An 18,396-nucleotide genomic window follows, 5' to 3' on the forward strand; every position below is an offset into this window, starting at 1 on the left:
TCTTGTTTTAATGCTTTGTGTCAATGTTATATATATATGTAATTATATTCCATTGTATGAAATAGTTCAATTCATAGTTAATTCATTGTTAGAGTTGATTTTTGCCAGGATTATTAACTGCAATTGACTCAGTTTATAACGCAATTCTTAAGCCCCATTACTAGTTACATTAGGTGGCATATTTAAGACCAGTCAAACCCATTGTGAGGTACTGAAAACAAAAAAGTGACTTAAATAGGCTAAGCAGAGTTTTGACAATTTAAAGCTGTCATCAACAAACTACTATTTTTATGTTAATATGACGTCAAACTAGTATTAGCTCTATTTATTATAATATTTTTGGTTAACTTACCATTTAACTTAGTCAAAAATGTTACGCTGAAGATGCATACAATGTTTCTCTACAGCACTACTGCATGTGCATGTTAGGGGGACATAAAGAAGTTGTTACAAAACTGCTTCTGACCCTTAGGTCCACTCGATTTCCACTTTGCTTCACACCCGCTGGCTTAAGCTGTGCATTGTGTATACTGAAAAGGGCAGGCCTTGACAAATTGAATTTCTGCATCCTGCTTACCCCTTGGTCAGTGGATTTCATGTATTAGGCGTTACTGACTCAAAGAGCCTCGGTGCTGAGCAAGACAAGGCTTAGTGCTTGGTGCAGTTGCTTTATCGGTGATAAGGTCCATTCACAGGGGATTATTACTAGACATCGCCACATTATACTGTAGCTTGTTTTCCGTCAGTTAAAAATAAAACAGCAATCTGTTCTTTTCAGCTGTAGAAGCAAAGTTGCACTGGACATTGCTAATAAACTTTCAGACTGGAAATGGAGAACTCATGGCTGACTGAATGACGGACTCTAACACAAACCAATAGGCATGCATGTGCAAACTAAACACACGCTCAACAGTTCAAGCAAAGTGGTACACTACACAGTGAGGGGACAACTTATATGGTAGTTTTATTCATGATATAAAAACCAAATCTTCACCCAGCTGCAGCAGCCCCAGCCATGGTTTGATGTGATATAATTATAACTTTTACAGATTGGGTGTGTGAGAGTGTGTGAAAGACAGAGAGGGAGAAAGAGTGAAAAAACGATTCCTGCACTGAACCTGGTTAAAAATACACTGAACGTCTTCAACTGTTAATTTACCCTGTCACATCCCTCACTGCCAAGTGCTGTGTTCTCGAGTGGAGCACACCAACAGCTGAGGCTGATTAGAAAGATCGTAATGGTAAATATTAAGTATACCTCAAAACAGTGCCAAATAAAGACACCATATCATCAAAGAAGCTGAGAAGTAAGAGTTGTTGAACATGGTGAATGCTATTAATGGGATCAGTTTGGGTGATCAAAATGGAAACAGACAAAAATGTAAGCTAAAATGAAACTAAACAGGTCATGGGTCCTTTTTGAAGTTCATGTTAGAGTAAATGTCAAAAATGGTTTGCCTCCATAAGGCACAACAAGTAACAAATAAAGCTCCAGCCACCCCTGTGCAACACAGGTAGGCAAAGGAGCTCAGGTGGTGTGTGAATCCCCCTATTCAGGCAAGTGTTAGAATAGAAATCAATAGAAAGGAGTGATGACTTTAATGAAACAATAACACGTGTTTCAATGTTTCCAGAGTAGCAGAGTTTTATCACCAGAGACTTAACTGTCCATAGCATATACTCATATCAGAAATACATAATCAACCCAATAATTGCAGATAAACATGTACTCAAACGCATTATCATCTTTCAACATAGTAAAACAACATGATTGTAATAGCTTTTAAGGAGAGCCCGACCAAAATAGACTGTTGTGGGTGGATTACGACGGGGCAGTAAAACCTATTGGCCAATATACTGTATGTATATGAAAATAAAAATTGGCAATGACTCCTTCAAAGTCGTCATGACAGAGAAATATATTTGTGGCTTGATATTTAACAGTTTAAGCATAAACTTTATTATAAATAACTATGTACAAAAATAAACACAAATACAGCCACATAGATAACTTAAATTAAGAAAAACTTAAATGTTTACATAACATGTGAACATAAATTCAGATCTTTTCTGCATTGTTTGTTCTGTAGAAAAAAATTGTTTCCATATAATACCAATATCTCTGTGAGAGGATCATATCGTCCAACCAACAAATCGGTCGGGCTCTTCTTTTAAGTTAATTTTTCACAGTAAGTCGTCCATCTTACTATTTCAACTGATATCCTTGTGAACAGACCACTATATGTGACGTAACCGATATTAGCTGCCACATCAATCAGCCGTCGGTTTTATTCATGAACGAAATAAAAGAAGCTTTATTGCACAATAACAGAACTTAGTTAAATTCAACCAAGTCAGGGAGACCAGCATTTGTGCTGCTCTTTGTCACTCTCTATCTTTCAGTGCACATCAATTCTCAATAGATAGCACATACATCATGCTTTTACCTCAAATAACCCTTCTGAAAAGTTCTTGGAGATATTCCAGGACAGTTTGCTCATTTTAATTGAAGCATAGGCTTTCATTGGTGATATCAAAAAAAACACATCCCCCTTCATCTAACTGATATATTCCTTCTTGCACCCAAACAATCACTCACCGAACACAGCCTTGTTGGCATTCTGCACTATTTAGCATAAAAGGAGGCTGGCTGACAAAAAAAAAGGAGAAAAAAAAAAGGGGAATGCTGTGTTCGATTTTTGGCAAATGAGTGAAGCACGGCTGCATAGCCACACTGTGCAAATGAGCCAGAACTGCTGCCTAGACTTAGTGTGATGACATTTCTGGGTTACCTGTCCGGGCTTTGAGCACAAAAACCCGTGCATCTGTGCATATGCAATCAAAGTTGAGCATACAGCGGTACAGGCGTTGGCTTAATCAAATGTACGTCAAAATGCTGTTAAACTGCAGAACTGGTGAGTCTGGGTAGGCGATCATATGCACACGCAGATCCTCGGAGGCCTGTGTCTGTCAAACGTTAGTGGAGCGAGAGGAAGAAAAAAGCGAGAGGAAGAAAAAAAATGAAAGTGGTAATCAGAGAGACAGATGGGCGGAGAGAGGAAAGTAAAAGATGGATGGCACCTGGCGCAATAAAGTTTTACATCTGACCATTAATCGGCAATCATTTTTTAATTAATTATATGAACGCGCATGTGTTTCTGTCAGCTTCTGTCGCATCATTTACTGCACATGCATGTAAAAGAGGAAAAGGGTTAATGATTCAATTTAACTCTATAACTCGACTGTAAGACGGGGTTCATGATTTAAGTATTTCTCGAGAGCAGGAATGAGAAGCCCACGTCTCCTTAGGGGTTGTTGGAAGTAAGAACTTAAGCCACCTGCACCCACCTGATCTCACATAAGTAGATTTGGCTTATTGAAAATTCAGTTGTGTTCCAGAGCCCAGTGGAGAGACTTTATCAGACCAAAGCAAAGCACACGGCTGTAACCCCTCAATCTTATTTTGACTAGCGCAGGCTTAACTTCAGTCCGCAGCAACTAAAGCACGATTGTCCAGTAAATACAAGCAGAGATGATGCAAGCTTTGGGTTCATTTCAAGAAAAAACACCCACAAAACCTCCTACCCATTACAAACTTAATATGAGCCTGGGTGGTCCACACACACCTGAGAACGCTATAAAACCCGAGAGCACAACACGCAGACTGTGAGGAAAGAGTCTTTGAGAGGTGGAAAAACAATATAAATCACAAGCACACATTAAACAAAAGAGATTTTATATCCTCACAGAGAGCAGATGTTACATAAAAAGAAATGTGTCAGGAGCTGGCTCTTTGAGTAAAGATAAAGGATTTAAACATTCAAAAGGTCTATGTATCATTCATCCACCCATGTTCCGACTTTGATAATTCACAATTCCACTTTTTATCTCTCAGTCTTAAAGCTTTGGTCTCACAATAAAGCTGAGACAAGCTGAAACGGATCACACCTCTGTAGTTCAACACTTATTTTGCGTACTGATCGGGTGTGGAAAGGGGGGACCTTTCACTCACGGTCAACACTCATGGCCAAAGAATGGCTGACGATATTCTGACAAAAAGGGCCGGTCCAGACGATTAAGTAGCCACTCCCAGAACAATAAAAAAATATATGTTGCTTGGGGTTAGGGTTATGCAAAATGTCTTCAGTGGAAATCCGCCCTGATGCATCATCTGAGTGATATTTGCATTCCTGTTTCCAATCTCCCTTCCTACTCACACACACGAGAGCATGTGCAAGCCGTCTAAGTAACAGGCTTACTGACATTTCATGTATGGAGTCAGGTGTTTCCAAAAAAAAATTATTCAAGCAGCAAAAGAGATTCATTATACAGTAAAATGATATGGCCTCGCTTTATTGATTGTTTGCAGTCAGCAAAGGTAGTTTGGCTGTTGTATCACATATCAAATACATATATACGGAGGGTAAGATACACAGAGCTGATACGGTATGCAGTCTTTTTGTATTCGCAACGATGGATGGATGGATGAAGATAGAAAGATGAGGGGGTGGGAGGTTGCTGGGTAAAATGCACAGTTTCTGATGTTCATCACAAGTCACAAAACCACTGTCCTCCTACCACATGCCATCATCATTGGCGGTAAAATTAGCTACTGCTCAGTGAAGTAGAGTTGGATTATATTCATGCGTATGGTATTGAAAGACCTTACACTATACCTTTGGCATAAAAATATGAAAAGAATTACAGCTGTAACATCAAATCCCATGATCTACTAAGAAAGACGGATGGATTGATAGATTGATAGATAGAATAGAATATTACAAGACCTGCGTCTCAGCAATCCCATACAGCTTGCGCTGTGGGCCGCAAAAGTTGAGTCATTAATCGTAACCCAGTGGGATTACTTCAGACCAGCATGTGGTCTTATATTTAAACTTTGAAAGGATGTGGCTGCTGCATGTTATTAGCTGGAAAGAAGCGGAGTACACTGACATGAACTGACACTACAAACAAAACAAGCATATTATCGTATTCTGTTTCAGAAGGCTCTTTCTGCTACTTCTTCTCTCTTTTTCTTTTCCTGGCACAGTCTGATTTTTTTTTTTTACACTGGCATTAATAGCATGCTAAGGAGATCACAGTGTGATCCAGCCTCCCTAACGCTACATGCTGCATTTAGGGGAAACAATTGACTCGTTACATGTCTGGGAAAAATTTGGTTCGTCAGAGTTTTGTCAATGAAAACATCGGGCATTGATTAAAGTATTATGGAAAATCAGACTAAGCCTTGTGTGAAAAGTGGCTATTTTCACTGCTCATTAAAGTCTTTGTGTTCTGGGTGATGTTTTTCAATAGTCCTGTCCAGTCCTCACGTCAGGGCCATTTTAAAGTTCTTCGATAAGCACTTCCTCAGCACGTGGCCTTGCAACCTCGATAACTGCCCCTCTCGTACCCTCCCAAATAAGTCAAGCATGAAACGTATAAAGGCGAACAGAGGCCCGACCAAAGCAAAGACACACAGCACTGTATTCATTAACTTGTCAGCATTGGAGCCGAATGAACTCTCCTTCAAGTATTAATGGGATTAAGGAGCATTTGCACTGACGATGAATAGCACAATCAAGTACACACACACACACACACAAAATGTATTGAAATTGAAATAAAAGAAGATACACGAGCAGGAGAAAGCGTTTGTGGATACAATGATCCCCATGTTGCGATACCCCCTGCTGCATTCACTTATGTGCGGCTAGTCGCCCATTGACTCGCTCTGATTCCACTGGTTGTCACGGCTGCCGATGTGACAGAGGTCTGACCTCTCTCCACTGATTGAAGACTGTGCCATTTAAAACCAGGAAGAAGGGCACAGCGGAGGTAGATTGCAAGCCGTTGCCGTTAAAAGTCACCTGTACATCAACCACAACCTTCCGTGTCCAGTGAACATAATGAGATCTGGGATGGATCACTATCATCTGCATTTAAAGAGAATAGATTCTATTAATATATCCACCTATTTCTTTTTATTAATTTGTATTGGTTTGTTAATTCATTCATTCATTCATCAATTATGTATATTCATGTATATCTCCAAAGGAATAAAAAGGGAAATTATTAGGGATATTTTCAGACTTGAGGCCAGCAAGGCTGCAATGAATTACTATTTTGATTATCTCATCATCTGCCAATTATTTTGTCATTTCATCTTTTTGTCTAAGAAAAAGTGAAAGGCGCCTGCTTCCAGATATATCACATTTGAGAAGCTTTAACAAGTAAATACTAGGAATTGTTTTACTTAAAACTGCTGCTACAGTAATTTGTTTATAAATCTGAGTATATACAGTATATGCAGCATCCATTGTGTATACACTGCAGAAAAAAAAGGATGTGTCCGTGGACAGTTTTGGTCTGTACTGTGTCTTACTTGTTCCACAGCCCATCCTCCAAGTGGTATTCAGTTATATCAAACAACAATTGCATCCCTCTCATTTCCAGCCAAGTCAATTGTTTATCCAAATACCTGATGCAATTCCTGAGAGCAAGGAAGAAGCCCCCTGCAATATGTGAGCACGATGACCAGCTGATGAAGTGCGTCGGAAGCCTATAGGATCAACGTTTCTACATCAGTTTTTGCACATCGCAAATCTGCAACTGTGCCAGGCCAGCAGAATCTTTGATTCAAATGAACAATGACCAACGACATCATCACTAATCACAATTCAAAAAGAATAGCAGACGATTGCATCATATCTCCAGATGGCTGTCCGTTTGCCACGAGGCTCTAACTGCGCAACCATTGTAACAAGACTAGACTAGAATTAAGATGCGTGCAAATTCATTAAAAAACGTTGGCCTGCGCTCAAGCACAAAAGAACCTTACATTTCCATACAGAGCGGCCCTGCGAGTGCAGTCATGTGCTTTGTCCAGGCGGACGGGCAGGCTCTCCAAACAATGTGGGAGAGTCAGTGCCAGTAACCAATCAGAGGAAGTGATGCATTGCACACTGACTTGGAACAATGCAGCCTGTTTTACCTGAAGGCGAACGTTTCTACCCCATCAATTTGTTTCAGGGGACAGTGGCGGCCTGTGACATCCTCAATAGTGTTGGTTAGTGCTTGTCTGAAGACACCTGCTTCCCCTGAGCGATGAGAAAAGCTAAGTAGAGCGCAGCTTTTTGCAGAATCAATAGAATTAAGAGTTGCCGATAGTCTCAATGTATTCTTTTGATCCCTTTCTTTGCAGCAGGGACTCACAATGCTTTGGGGCTATATTCAGTCTGACTCTAGGATGGTTTTTATTAGTTTTTTTTTTGTTTGTTTCTATTCTCTCTAGATCTTGAGAGATCTCACACAAAGCTGTTAATGTCGCTGACGTAGCTGCCACGGTTCGACCATTGTGGCTGTAAGCTTGATCGCATAGCGATCAGATACCGTGATAACCCCCACCTTGAAGCTCCTCGCGGTGGGTGAGGTTGCAGCTGAATCCCATTACAATATCACACATTTAAATGGGATGTGATTAATTGAGGGGACTAGTTCAGTGTGTATTTTTAACTCGCTGAGCCTCCGAAACAAGTCGACACACAGCAGCACCACGGCTCCCCGCGCTCCCACTGTATTCATCACGCCAGCCTATGTGGGGGGAGTGTTATGTCTTGTATCGGTTGACTCTTGAGTTGACACTGCGAGGCTCAGGAAGCCTTTACAAACTCTGCTCAGGACACTCCTGGTGCACAGTATAAGACTGAGCTCTGTCTGACATGTGCGACTCCCGAGGCAAGCATGTTGCCAAATGAATAGAGACAGGGAGGATGGCATGACCCATTTCCACAAGGGCTACAGTGCTTTCTTAACACAGACCCACAGGTATGCTGTTCTGCAACAGCTCCTGGAGAGAAGAAAAAAAATGTATATATATAAAAATAATATATATATACAGCTGTCAAAAGCTTAAATATCTCCATCACCAAACAAAATGAATTTGCAGAGGAAGCTGCCAGGAGAATTTGAATGCTGATTCATTGGGTCAGGTGGATATTCAAGATTCCTCCTCTGTTACAGAAAGCAGTCTGGCGGTCTCAGGAAAGACTACATTAGGCTTGCAATGCGCAATTAACCTTCTTCTGTTTTGTCACCCCGATCGATAATGCCACCGCGATGCAACTAATGCAGCCGTCGCTCAGGCAGATCTCTCCCCTCTCCCCGATAACATCTGGGTCGCTCTGAAGCCCACTTTAGGTCGTAACTCAGTTTGATGAGGAATGGAAGTGGCGTCCTTGCTGTCTCAATCGAACGGGTTGGGGGGACATACACCTGGACGCACAGCTTCCATTTGTTTTGTTTTTGTCTTATTGTTTTTCATCCCGTGGAAGCAGCAGAGAGGAGCGAACCGAACAGCTGAAGATAATTCGGCGTGAGGGCGCACAGGATGCAGGAGCAGAGCGCATCTCTACCTCAGGCGTGCGCGCCATGCGCATGGAGCGAGTCCCTACATCGGGGCGAAAATTACGCACGGATCAAACGTTTAGTCATCCATTTTTTATCGACTCTTAAAAGTGTCTGTTTGAACACGAACAAGCAAACCAATTCACTGAGTCGTGCACAATGTCCATGTAAGCAACGCGTGCTGACAGGCTGCTCCAATTGCGCACAGAATAAATAATAATAATAATAATACTTATAATAATAAGATACGCTCAACATACGCGCATTACATTATTGATGGGCTTTACATCCACTCCGATATGCGCAGATGCTCCGATCGCTGTAGATCAGTTTGTTGGGCTACTCCCAGTGAAGAGCCAAGTCACTTTTCCACTCACCTTGCACATGCGGCGGGACAGCGGCGCCCAGGCACAGGGCGATGGAGAGGATCAGCGGTCCCATCCTCTCGCTCGCGACGGACATGTCCGACTTCCAAGGTTATACGGAGACGCGAGCGAAGCGATGGAACAAAACAAAAACAAAAAGTTCTCCCTGCTTCGCTCTCGCTGCGCCGCAGGATTTGCTCCGGGAGCCGTGGTCGTACGTCCTCTCGGGGATATCGTCCTGCTGTGTGATGGAAGTCGGCGGGACGCACTCGCCTCCCGGGTTGTGCCGTGCAGGAACAAGTGGACGATGCGTGCCAAGTCTCTCCCTCCGCCTCCGCTGCTGCTGCTGCTGCTGCTGCTGCTCCCTCCCAGCTCCCTCCCAGCTCCTACCGCAGTGGTGCGATGTGTTGCGGAGAGCGACGTGTGCGCTCGACGCTCCCGGACAACCGCTGTCAAGTCTGCGGGAGTTAGAGAAGCAATCACTTCCTGCCCGGACTTCCAAAATAAAACCAGACACTTAATTCCCCCCCCCCCTTCAAACTATGCCACATTCGATTCTTCAGAAAAGTAAAGGCGTATCTTAATTCATGGTGTTTTGTTATGAGGTATGATTTTACTTCGCATCACTGTGCACAATTGAAGTTGCAATGTAATCGCTGCGAAGGCAGGGATATGTAGTATGTTTTTTTATTATTATTATTATAACAACCTCAACAAATTCCACAATTGATCTGCTTTTTGTCCAAAGTAAACAATACTGCCGTATTTCTGTTTGAAAGCACAATCACGTCCCCGTAAGGCAGTGTGGACTGACATGGCTTCCAGGACAGTCACCTGGGGATACGCGCTTCACTGTCAGTCACAGTAAACATTCTGGGATGCTGTCCTGCTGATGGAGACAACTCTTCCTCTTCTTCCTCCTCCTCCTCCTCCTCCTGCTCCTCCAGAATAGCACTCTTATAAAAGCTGGCGGGCTGGAACTTTAAATTGTGTATAATCAGGCACTGCAGCCTTTCCTTAACCTCTTTTTTTAATCTCCCCATTGGTTCTCCCTGTGAAAGCCTTAGGAAGTCGGATGCTCCCTGATGAATTTGGCTGTTTCAAGTAGGCCTACCTTTGCTCTGGAAAGCCTCCAGGTTTAGAGAGCAGATCCTGAGCCGGCATCACCATCCCCCAAGAAGCTGAATCTGCCAGTCCTGTAATGTCAGAAGGATGCTGGATAAAATACAAAAGCAAAGTGTAAAAGACCGTAGGATTCTCTGCATTTTCAAAATTAGACTATTCCAAAATTAGATTATTTCACACAAGGGTGGCGCATGTGTGATATTTCAGTTAATTGGATGTTGATGAAAACAGATGCTTCAATGAATCAAACAGTTTGGTGATTTCATATTCACATTGGGAAAAATGGTTGGGACTATGATAATAGGTCGACCCAAGATGGCCACAGTCAGCATACAGTGTGGTCCAAAAGATATTTGATTTCCTCTGATCCCACTGTCCCTTTGTTCTGCATGAACCAATCAGGGGTGTTTCAAGGGGCCCCAGGCAAAAAGGACCTAAGGGAGGGCCCTGTCTCAGCTTGGGGCCCCAGACAACTTGCCTGCTTTGCCTACCATGTTGCAACACCCCTGACAACGTTGAATACACAGTAATATTTCATAGTCAAAGAAGAAGTGTAGAATGAAAGTGTTAAAACGTTAAGATCTTGGTTCAAACAATGTTCTCCACTTGCAAGAACATGCAGCTTTGGCTTTCAATGTTCTTCTCAGACGATATGAGTAGGTCAGTAATGTGTCCTTTATCATTTATTGAACAATAGTAAAATACCATACTTTCAATATCCGTTTCCATTCCTATACATTTTAGTGCAAATTATTCCGTGACTGTTGAAAGAACGGGGCAAAGCTCCGACTTAAGAGCTGATGTCATCATCCAACATCCCATAGTTACTTATCAGTCTGACCTTGAGGTGTTTCCGGGCTCCTCATCATGAATCATGTAAGATATCAGGTGTCTTATGGTTTAATGTAGATAGAGACCTATAAGTGCATGCACTTGGTCAAGACTAATAAATCATCCGCAGTAGCCACAGTAAAGTCTGCTATCATCTTAATGAGACAACGCCCTCTGTTCCTATGATCACGCCAACTCCCATTGTTTCAGGTTGCCAGCTGCCGTATCCATAGCACATGGCTATCAGTGGTCAGTGTGGTTGCTCTTTTAAATGTATCATCGCAAAGGGGGATTATTGATGAGAGGAAACCCAAGATTGCGCACTGAAATGTCTTAAACACCATATTTTACAATTAGTGAGTTCCCTACAGGTGCCTAATGCTAATCTTGTATATGAGAGATTCATAAATTGTTGTTACTTCAATGGTATTACCTTTTATTTGGGGTTAGATTAGGAGATGTACCCCCCCCCCCCCTTTTTTCATTAATTGTCCATTTACAATCATAGAACTAAACAAAATCCCCATTAAGCTTCAGTTCCATCTGTGCCAGAGAGAAAGAGAGAGGGGGAGATCAAACAACAGAGAGACGATCAGAGGATTGGCCACCGGCACTGAGGCTTGCTGGTAAATCTGTACACTAAATACAGGCCCCTTGACCTGCTCCCAGTTCCGCTGCCAGCCTACACACTGAACACAGATTATACAACTGTATTCTGTAAATCCTCCACACTGGTACATCTAAACCTCGCCGTTACCAGCTCTTTCTTCCGACTCCACTCTGCTCGCCTCCTTTGCCCTTCTCTCTTCCTTGGCTTGTCGAGGGGCCGGGCTCAGACCAGTGAGTCCTCTTCAACTCACATCCATCCTCATTTAGACCGTGGGGACCCATTTGGGATGCGCAACGGGCTGGAAAACACAGTGACCTTCTCATATTTGACTCATTTACTGCTGTTTTTATTTCAGCCACTAAAGGCGAGCACCATGTTTTTATTCCTTAAGTTACAGAAAGAGTTGGAGAGGAGTGGCCACTGTTCCACTCTTCCAGCAATAACCCACACCTTCAAGGGCACAGATATTTTATCCCTTTATCCAAACGGATAAGGAGGCTAAAGCACCTTTATGACACAGGAATAATCTCTATTGAAACATAATGCGTGAAGAATCTATGAATTCAGACCGAGCGTGTCATTTTTGGCGTGGGGCTTTATTATCTTTCATGCCCTCAGCATTTTCATAACCACAATTTTAATGAGGTTAACCTCTTTAAAACAGTGGATAAGGGGGATGACAATTTTTTTTCTTCCTTGCCTGTCCGTGTTTCTATCAGTATGCTCCCCCTTTCCTTTGCCACTCCCTCTGACTCTCGCAGGGGGAGATGTTTTTTTTTTTTTCCTTCTCATATCCGCTCGCTCCCTCTCTCATCTACCTCGTCTCCAGGTTCTTGGGCTCTCCTTCCCAATCAGACTGCCTGACTTGTGTTCTAGGCCTCCCTCTCTCTGTCTGCACTCGCCACAAAGACAGTCTAACAAAGGCCTAAGGCGGAGAAGGAGAGAACGAGAGACAGTGAAGGGAAAGAGGTGGTAAAAAGAGTGGTGGTGGTGGTGTGGGGTTGGGAGGAGGGCACTCAGAGCAGGATAGAAACAGCGAGATAGAAAAGGAGATGGATGAAGGAAGTGGGAGAGTCAGAGCGTGAGAGAGGGGCAGCCTGAGACAGTAAAGAAGGCAAGCAACACTAAATTAGATGCTCTTGGAGAAGAGACAGTGAATTAATTCCAAAGAGAATATTGCATTGTATCTTCCTTTCCCTTCCTCTTTCAGCATTGGGACACAGAGCGGAGTTATGTTCCCCCAGAAGGCTCGTCTTTTTCTCCCTTCTCTCTTCTTTCAGTCCCAGGCTGTTGATACCACTGGCATCAACTTTTGTTTTCCCTATCGTTGTCAGTCTACTTATTATTCTACTCTTTTTTCCTGCACCAAATACACTAGCACTACACGAGTGCAAACATTAAGAACCACCGGAAATGATTAAATGGCAAGGAGGTAATGGTTTCACCCCTGTCTGTTTTGTTTGTTTGATTGGTTGACTGGCTGGGTCATTTGTTGGATGGGAATGGGATGGCGGGTTGGTTGGTCGGCTGGTTGATTGGTTGGTCAGCCAGCTGGTTGGTTGGTCAGTTGGTTGTTTGCTTGGTCGGTTAGTCAGCAGGATTATGCAAAAACTACTGAACAGATTGCCATGAAACTTGGTGGAAGGGTGGGACATAGGCCAGGACAGAGCCATTTTCCCAGGCATATCTAGGGGACTGATATCTATGAGTTTGTGCAATTTGGTGTGGATTTGGGTCTTGGCAGACGTATGCCCTCCACTGAGTGTCATTTTAGTGTTCAGTATAAAACAACATTGAGTATTTGGGTATAATTTCATTACAAACCAGAAATGCACAATTCCTATAATAGCACTATATTTCATCCCTAAATAATAATAAAAAAAATAGCATTCGCCACAAAAGTATTCCTTATTGTACTTTTACAATGGCTGATTGTTTTTTTCTTTTCAGAGTGATTTTCTTAAAGTAAATTTCATGAATTTGCCATGGTGAACGAACCATGATACATAGTCTCATAAGAAACACTTCCTATAAGTCGCCCACACTGTGTTACAATAATAACAATTACCTGCCAGTGCGCAACCCAACCCATCTGTTTCCACTATGAATACATTTAAGGCGACAGTCTGGTGGTTGCCTAAAACATTGGCCAGAGCCCCCATATTCAGAAACTTGCATTTCTCATTTGAACTACAGTTGAATATAATAATATTTGAGGTTGCGCAAGTAGTCAGCTATACTCCACTGGCTTCTCATTGTATAGCTCTTTTTATCAGTTTATGCTGAAAAGGGTGACACGTGTATATCAGGTTTCACTGAATAAACGACATGAGCTTTCATTTTATTCTGTATTTTCTCACTTGGAGCATTTGACATCTGTGTATTGACTAAGTCATGTTTTAGTCATCAAATATCTGGCAGAACCGACTTGTATAAATGTATCGTGCAAGTTTCCCTAGGGACATATCCCCTGTTTCTAAGTCTTTAAAGGTTATATGATATTTTAACCAATATAATAGAAGCCAAAAACTAGTTTCTGTAAAGAGTGGTGTAAATGGTGACCTGAGCAGAGAATGAGGTCACACTCTCACGTCTTTGTTGTGATTTAGGCTTCTGTGTTATTTATTTTGGTAGCCAGCCTTGGGGTGCATTCAAGTGAGTGTACATTTATTAAGCAAGATGGCTCCACTCCTATCAACGGCGATGAAGTAAACATAACACCACGACGGAAACGTCAAGTTTCTCCCCTTTTTTTCCCAATCTGTGACATCTTTCAGATCACGGACGCTGTAAAAAAAACACCTGACACCTTAAGATGCTGATGCTAGTGCAAGATTCCAGCAAATACCACATTTAGAATCTGAAAATATGTTTCAAACAAACAATCACTTATTCCTCGTCAGGCTCAGCAAGGCTCCGTTTAACTAAATTCCATAGATTCCCCGTATAAAAAGCACTTAGCAGGGCATTTGAACAGACCCGCATTCCTTGTTGTCTTGTTGTTTATCGTAACTGCAGAGAGCTTTCATGACGTTCCAGATTTTGTTCACATCACATCACTGCTGATGACAAGGGAAGATTTTTATCAGCCTGCAAGTCGAAGACTTACAGTTTGTATTTTTGGCATGAGCAAATATTTTCTTCACCTGCCAAGGCTCAGGACTTTCTATCTTCTGTAGAAACGGCAATCGGTGCTTCACTGAGGACTTATCTTCAAAGCCTGAGTAAGCAAACTGCAATCATGACCCATGAAACTCCAACAACTGATACACTTTAACACACACATACAGAATGGCTAATAGTGAGAGTGGTTCTGTAAAGTCTGTGGGTTTGATCTTTCTGATCTTATTTTCCACACCACAATCCCACATACCTATGAAAAAAAAAAAAAAAAAGGCAAAACGGCTTGGAAGGACTATATTTCATGTGCAAATATCTCAATGGCTTTGACCTTGCATGGGATTGCAGACCTTATGATGTAATATGGGTTTTGAGAAGGTCTTCCCACCCTCCTCCCTGGTCATCGAAGATTTGAATGACCCATCCCAAAATCCCCACTTGTTTCTCCCTCCTGTTACCCTAACTTTTCGATCAAAAGTGTAACCTTGTTCTGAAAGGATATTGAGTTATTACTACTTGTCTGATTTGATTGGATTATTATTTCGATCATTCAACAGCTCCCTTGCTGACAGGTTGATCAAATCAACAGCCACCGGGTCCTGAGATATTTGGCACTGCTCTGTGCTGCAACTCATCAGCCGTTAAACAGCAGACAATATGAGCAGAAAGCCTTTCCACAAGGCAAATTTAGCTATTCCTTGAAAGTATCTGATTTGACGAGAGTGATCGAAGGCAGAATATAATTCTTTTCTTTTTTCAGTGATGATGAATCCTGTTTAAAGTTTGCTTCTCTGCAGCATGCATTCACAGCTGGCCCGTGTTTGGCCTCTGCGCTAACCTCAGTCTAGACAAACCTCTTGAAATCCATTCAGCTAGGACTGAAAATATCGAGTGAAAACTTGAGACGCAAGAAAAGTGGGCTCTGATTCAGATTTTTCCTAATGTAAGAGTTACTTAAGTTTTGCCGTCAAGCCAGTGTCTAGACATAGGAGCGACTCACTCCCTTTCGAAAAAGTAAGGACATATTTTTGGACGAGGCAATGGAATCAATCAAGAGAATCACTGGCCTGTGCCACAGTTGCCTGAAAATGAATCGTATCAGAGGTAATATGTGAGGGATAATGGTAAAGGGTTTCAGGTAAGGAGACATCATGCTCCAGTGAACTGCTTATAAAACCATTTACTGAGGCTACTTAAGGCCTCTGTTCCAGTGGAGCCATAGAAAGTATTTACTGACACCCGAGGGGTCTCATACATTATCAAGCTGCACACATAAAAGCATCTGGGAATCACAAGAAGGAGTATTTGTATATTGTTTATGTATGGATTATTTGCTTGTGCTTGCATGTGTTTGTGTAGTCAGGTTTCATAATGAGGCCACTACAAAACAATTTGTTTCATGGCAATCTGGTTCGAGCAGTAGAACAATTGTTAAATACTGCAAAGGACACATTGCGTCAACATGTTTAAATACCTAAACTGTCTATGCGAAGTGCGTTTTAAATAGATCATTTCTTCTCATGATCTCCAGCACACACATCGTCCTTGCTATTTGAATAGAATTTCAGTTGAAACAAGGCTAATAATGAAGTGACAGACTACTGCTGTGTAAAATTATTCAAGGAAAAAGTTTGACATTTTGGCAAATATGCTTATTCTCTCCCTTGCTGACTGCAAGATGATGAGGGTGATAGCACTCGCATTGTGCACGCTCAACATTGATCTGGCGACGTAGCAGCAAGATAACTAAGCTTAGCATGACTCAGGGTGGGGGAAAAGTTAGGTAGCCTGTCCAGGCAAGAAGTAGTGCAGCGAACGAATCCCCCATAATAAGCAGGGGGTTTTGTTTGTTTATTTGTTTGTTGATTGAAAAAGGCAAAATCTGTAAGATTATAGATCCTGGTTGGTGAATTCTGCCCCCCGAGTAGCATATTTCCCAAAATATCAAACTATTAATGCAAATGTTGGGAAACACATTTGTGTTAAATTGTCATAATGAGCTTGGCAATTTTTGCCCCAAAAAGATGTGTTTCGTGAGGTTAAACTAAACTTGACCTTTGACCACCAAGTTTGAATTGGTTCATCCTTGAGTTCAAGTAAACGTTTTTTCGCTTCGAACTTGAAGAGATGACCTCCCGGCGCTTTCTAGGTGATTGTGTTCACGAGGGTGTGGCAGACAGACAAGCCGAAAAAAATGGCTGCGAAGACACACACTGTAGTTGGAGCTAATGAGCTGGTTGCACTGTGGCTCTCTCCTGCTGAAAAATAAAGACAATACCTGGGTCTTGATCGCGTGCAACTTAAATCATTCAAGGTTATTTGAAAACCTTTGAGTTGAAGTATCAGTAAGCGTTTCTGTGCCTCTGAGCACTCATGAAGCTTTTCCCCCCTCCTAAGGCGTAAGAGGCAGTATGATGATACATCATAAGCAAAAGTGCATGCAGTTACTCTGTGGGTGGAAAGGGAAGAGATGAAAAGAGGGAAACAAGAGGTGACACTTTGTATGAAGGCTCCCATTCATACAGTAAACAACGGCACTGCAGTGTTGACTTAGTCATTTGCGAAGACTTTCTTTCTCTTAACTGAATCATTGATTAACTTGAGGGAGGTTTTAACAAACTATTATGACGGCAAACGTCACAGATTATCAAACGAAAGCTGTGCAACTTATACTTACAAACAGCTGACCAACTCAACGACTAATGTGGACCGCAGACTATTGATCGACGATGCAGTGTGAGTATGTCCACTGGTCAATAATTGACAAACAAAGCTGTGACGATGTGTCTCGAAAAATTCTACAGACAGGATTCAGAAAATGAAATAAGCAGAGAACAATCCAAGGTTATATTCTCTTTTGACGTGCATCCCACACTAAAGACCTCATTTGTAATGGAAAAAAGTGTCTGGGTACATGTTCAACGATCCAATGCCCTTGTATAAGCAAAATACAGAGATTTTCCCTTAACTGGTATTGATAGAGAGCAGTGCTCTGAAGCGGCATCTTTGAAAACCAGAACAGGACTGATTTGTTTTGGATTTAAATTTCAGGATTGGCAAAAAACTAAAAAAACTAAAACTAAACTAAAACACTTCTGGTTGAAACAAATCAATGATACAATGTCCAGACGTTAGACACCTTGAAGGTCTATTCCTAGAGAGAGTGGGAAGATAGACATTAGGGATGAATGCCTGCAACACCATTGACTTTCTTGTCAAAAAAACCTAAAAACTATTAAATGATCAATAAGTTCAGTGGAGCTAGGGGTGGCCACTGACATAACAGCATTATTAGTCCCTGGGTTAGAATCAATGTGTCGATCAATGTACCGACCCTGTTTGTGGATACTGTCCTCCTTTGCAGGATTGTTTTCTTTTATTATTATTGTTTTGGCATTAACCTCTTAGTTATAGCTAAAAAAACAAAAAAAACAGCAAAAACACTTTTGGTTGAAACAAGTCAATAGTGTAATGCCCTGACGTGATACAGTGCAGGATTATTCATAGAAAAAGCGGGAGGGTATGAGGATGGATCATAGCACCACCATTGCCTGCCTTTGCAAAAACTATTAAATGATCTATTCAGCTGAGCGCAGCTTGGGTGGCCACTGACGTGATAGTTCTATTGGTTACTGGGTTACAATCAATATATTGACCCCCCCCCCCCCAAGGTCCAAGGGGCTGCACACTGGGATATGATAGCTGTTAAGAATTGTTTGCGGTCCCTTCTCGCCCAGCCAGGCGTACAACAGCAATGATTATGCACACTCCCCAGAATGTGTAAATAATTCTGAGTCTACGCAAGGGATTGTCTTGGCTGCGCTTGTGTCAGGCAGTGAGAATCTCTATCCATGATACGAAATCCACTTTTTCCTAATCGATGTGTTGCGCCAAATTACAGCATGAAGGCTATTTTTTTTTTATTTTTTTTTCTTCAAA

General features: G+C 42.0%; 1 protein-coding gene across 4 annotated transcripts in view; it reads right to left on the reverse strand.

The window, feature by feature from the left end:
- The window catches only part of LOC118314315 (EGF-like repeat and discoidin I-like domain-containing protein 3), a 101,041-nt gene extending 90,836 nt beyond the window's left edge, over positions 1-10,205 (reverse strand). For 2 of the 4 annotated variants that reach the window (XM_047329255.1, XM_047329252.1), the window contains exons 1-2: positions 9,886-10,205; positions 8,784-9,229 (exon numbers count right to left, since the gene is read on the reverse strand). In XM_047329255.1, the coding sequence (XP_047185211.1) occupies positions 8,784-8,868 (85 nt within the window). In that variant the 5' untranslated portion in view covers positions 8,869-9,229; positions 9,886-10,205. Of the gene's footprint in view, positions 1-8,783; positions 9,230-9,605; positions 9,752-9,885 lie in introns of all 4 variants that reach the window. The other 2 variants (XM_047329253.1, XM_047329254.1) reach the window with 2 other exon arrangements.
- Positions 10,206-18,396: the final 8,191 nt, after the last annotated feature.

The sequence above is a fragment of the Scophthalmus maximus genome, chromosome 19 (genome assembly GCF_022379125.1).
Source record: "Scophthalmus maximus strain ysfricsl-2021 chromosome 19, ASM2237912v1, whole genome shotgun sequence".
NCBI lineage: Eukaryota > Metazoa > Chordata > Actinopteri > Pleuronectiformes > Scophthalmidae > Scophthalmus > Scophthalmus maximus.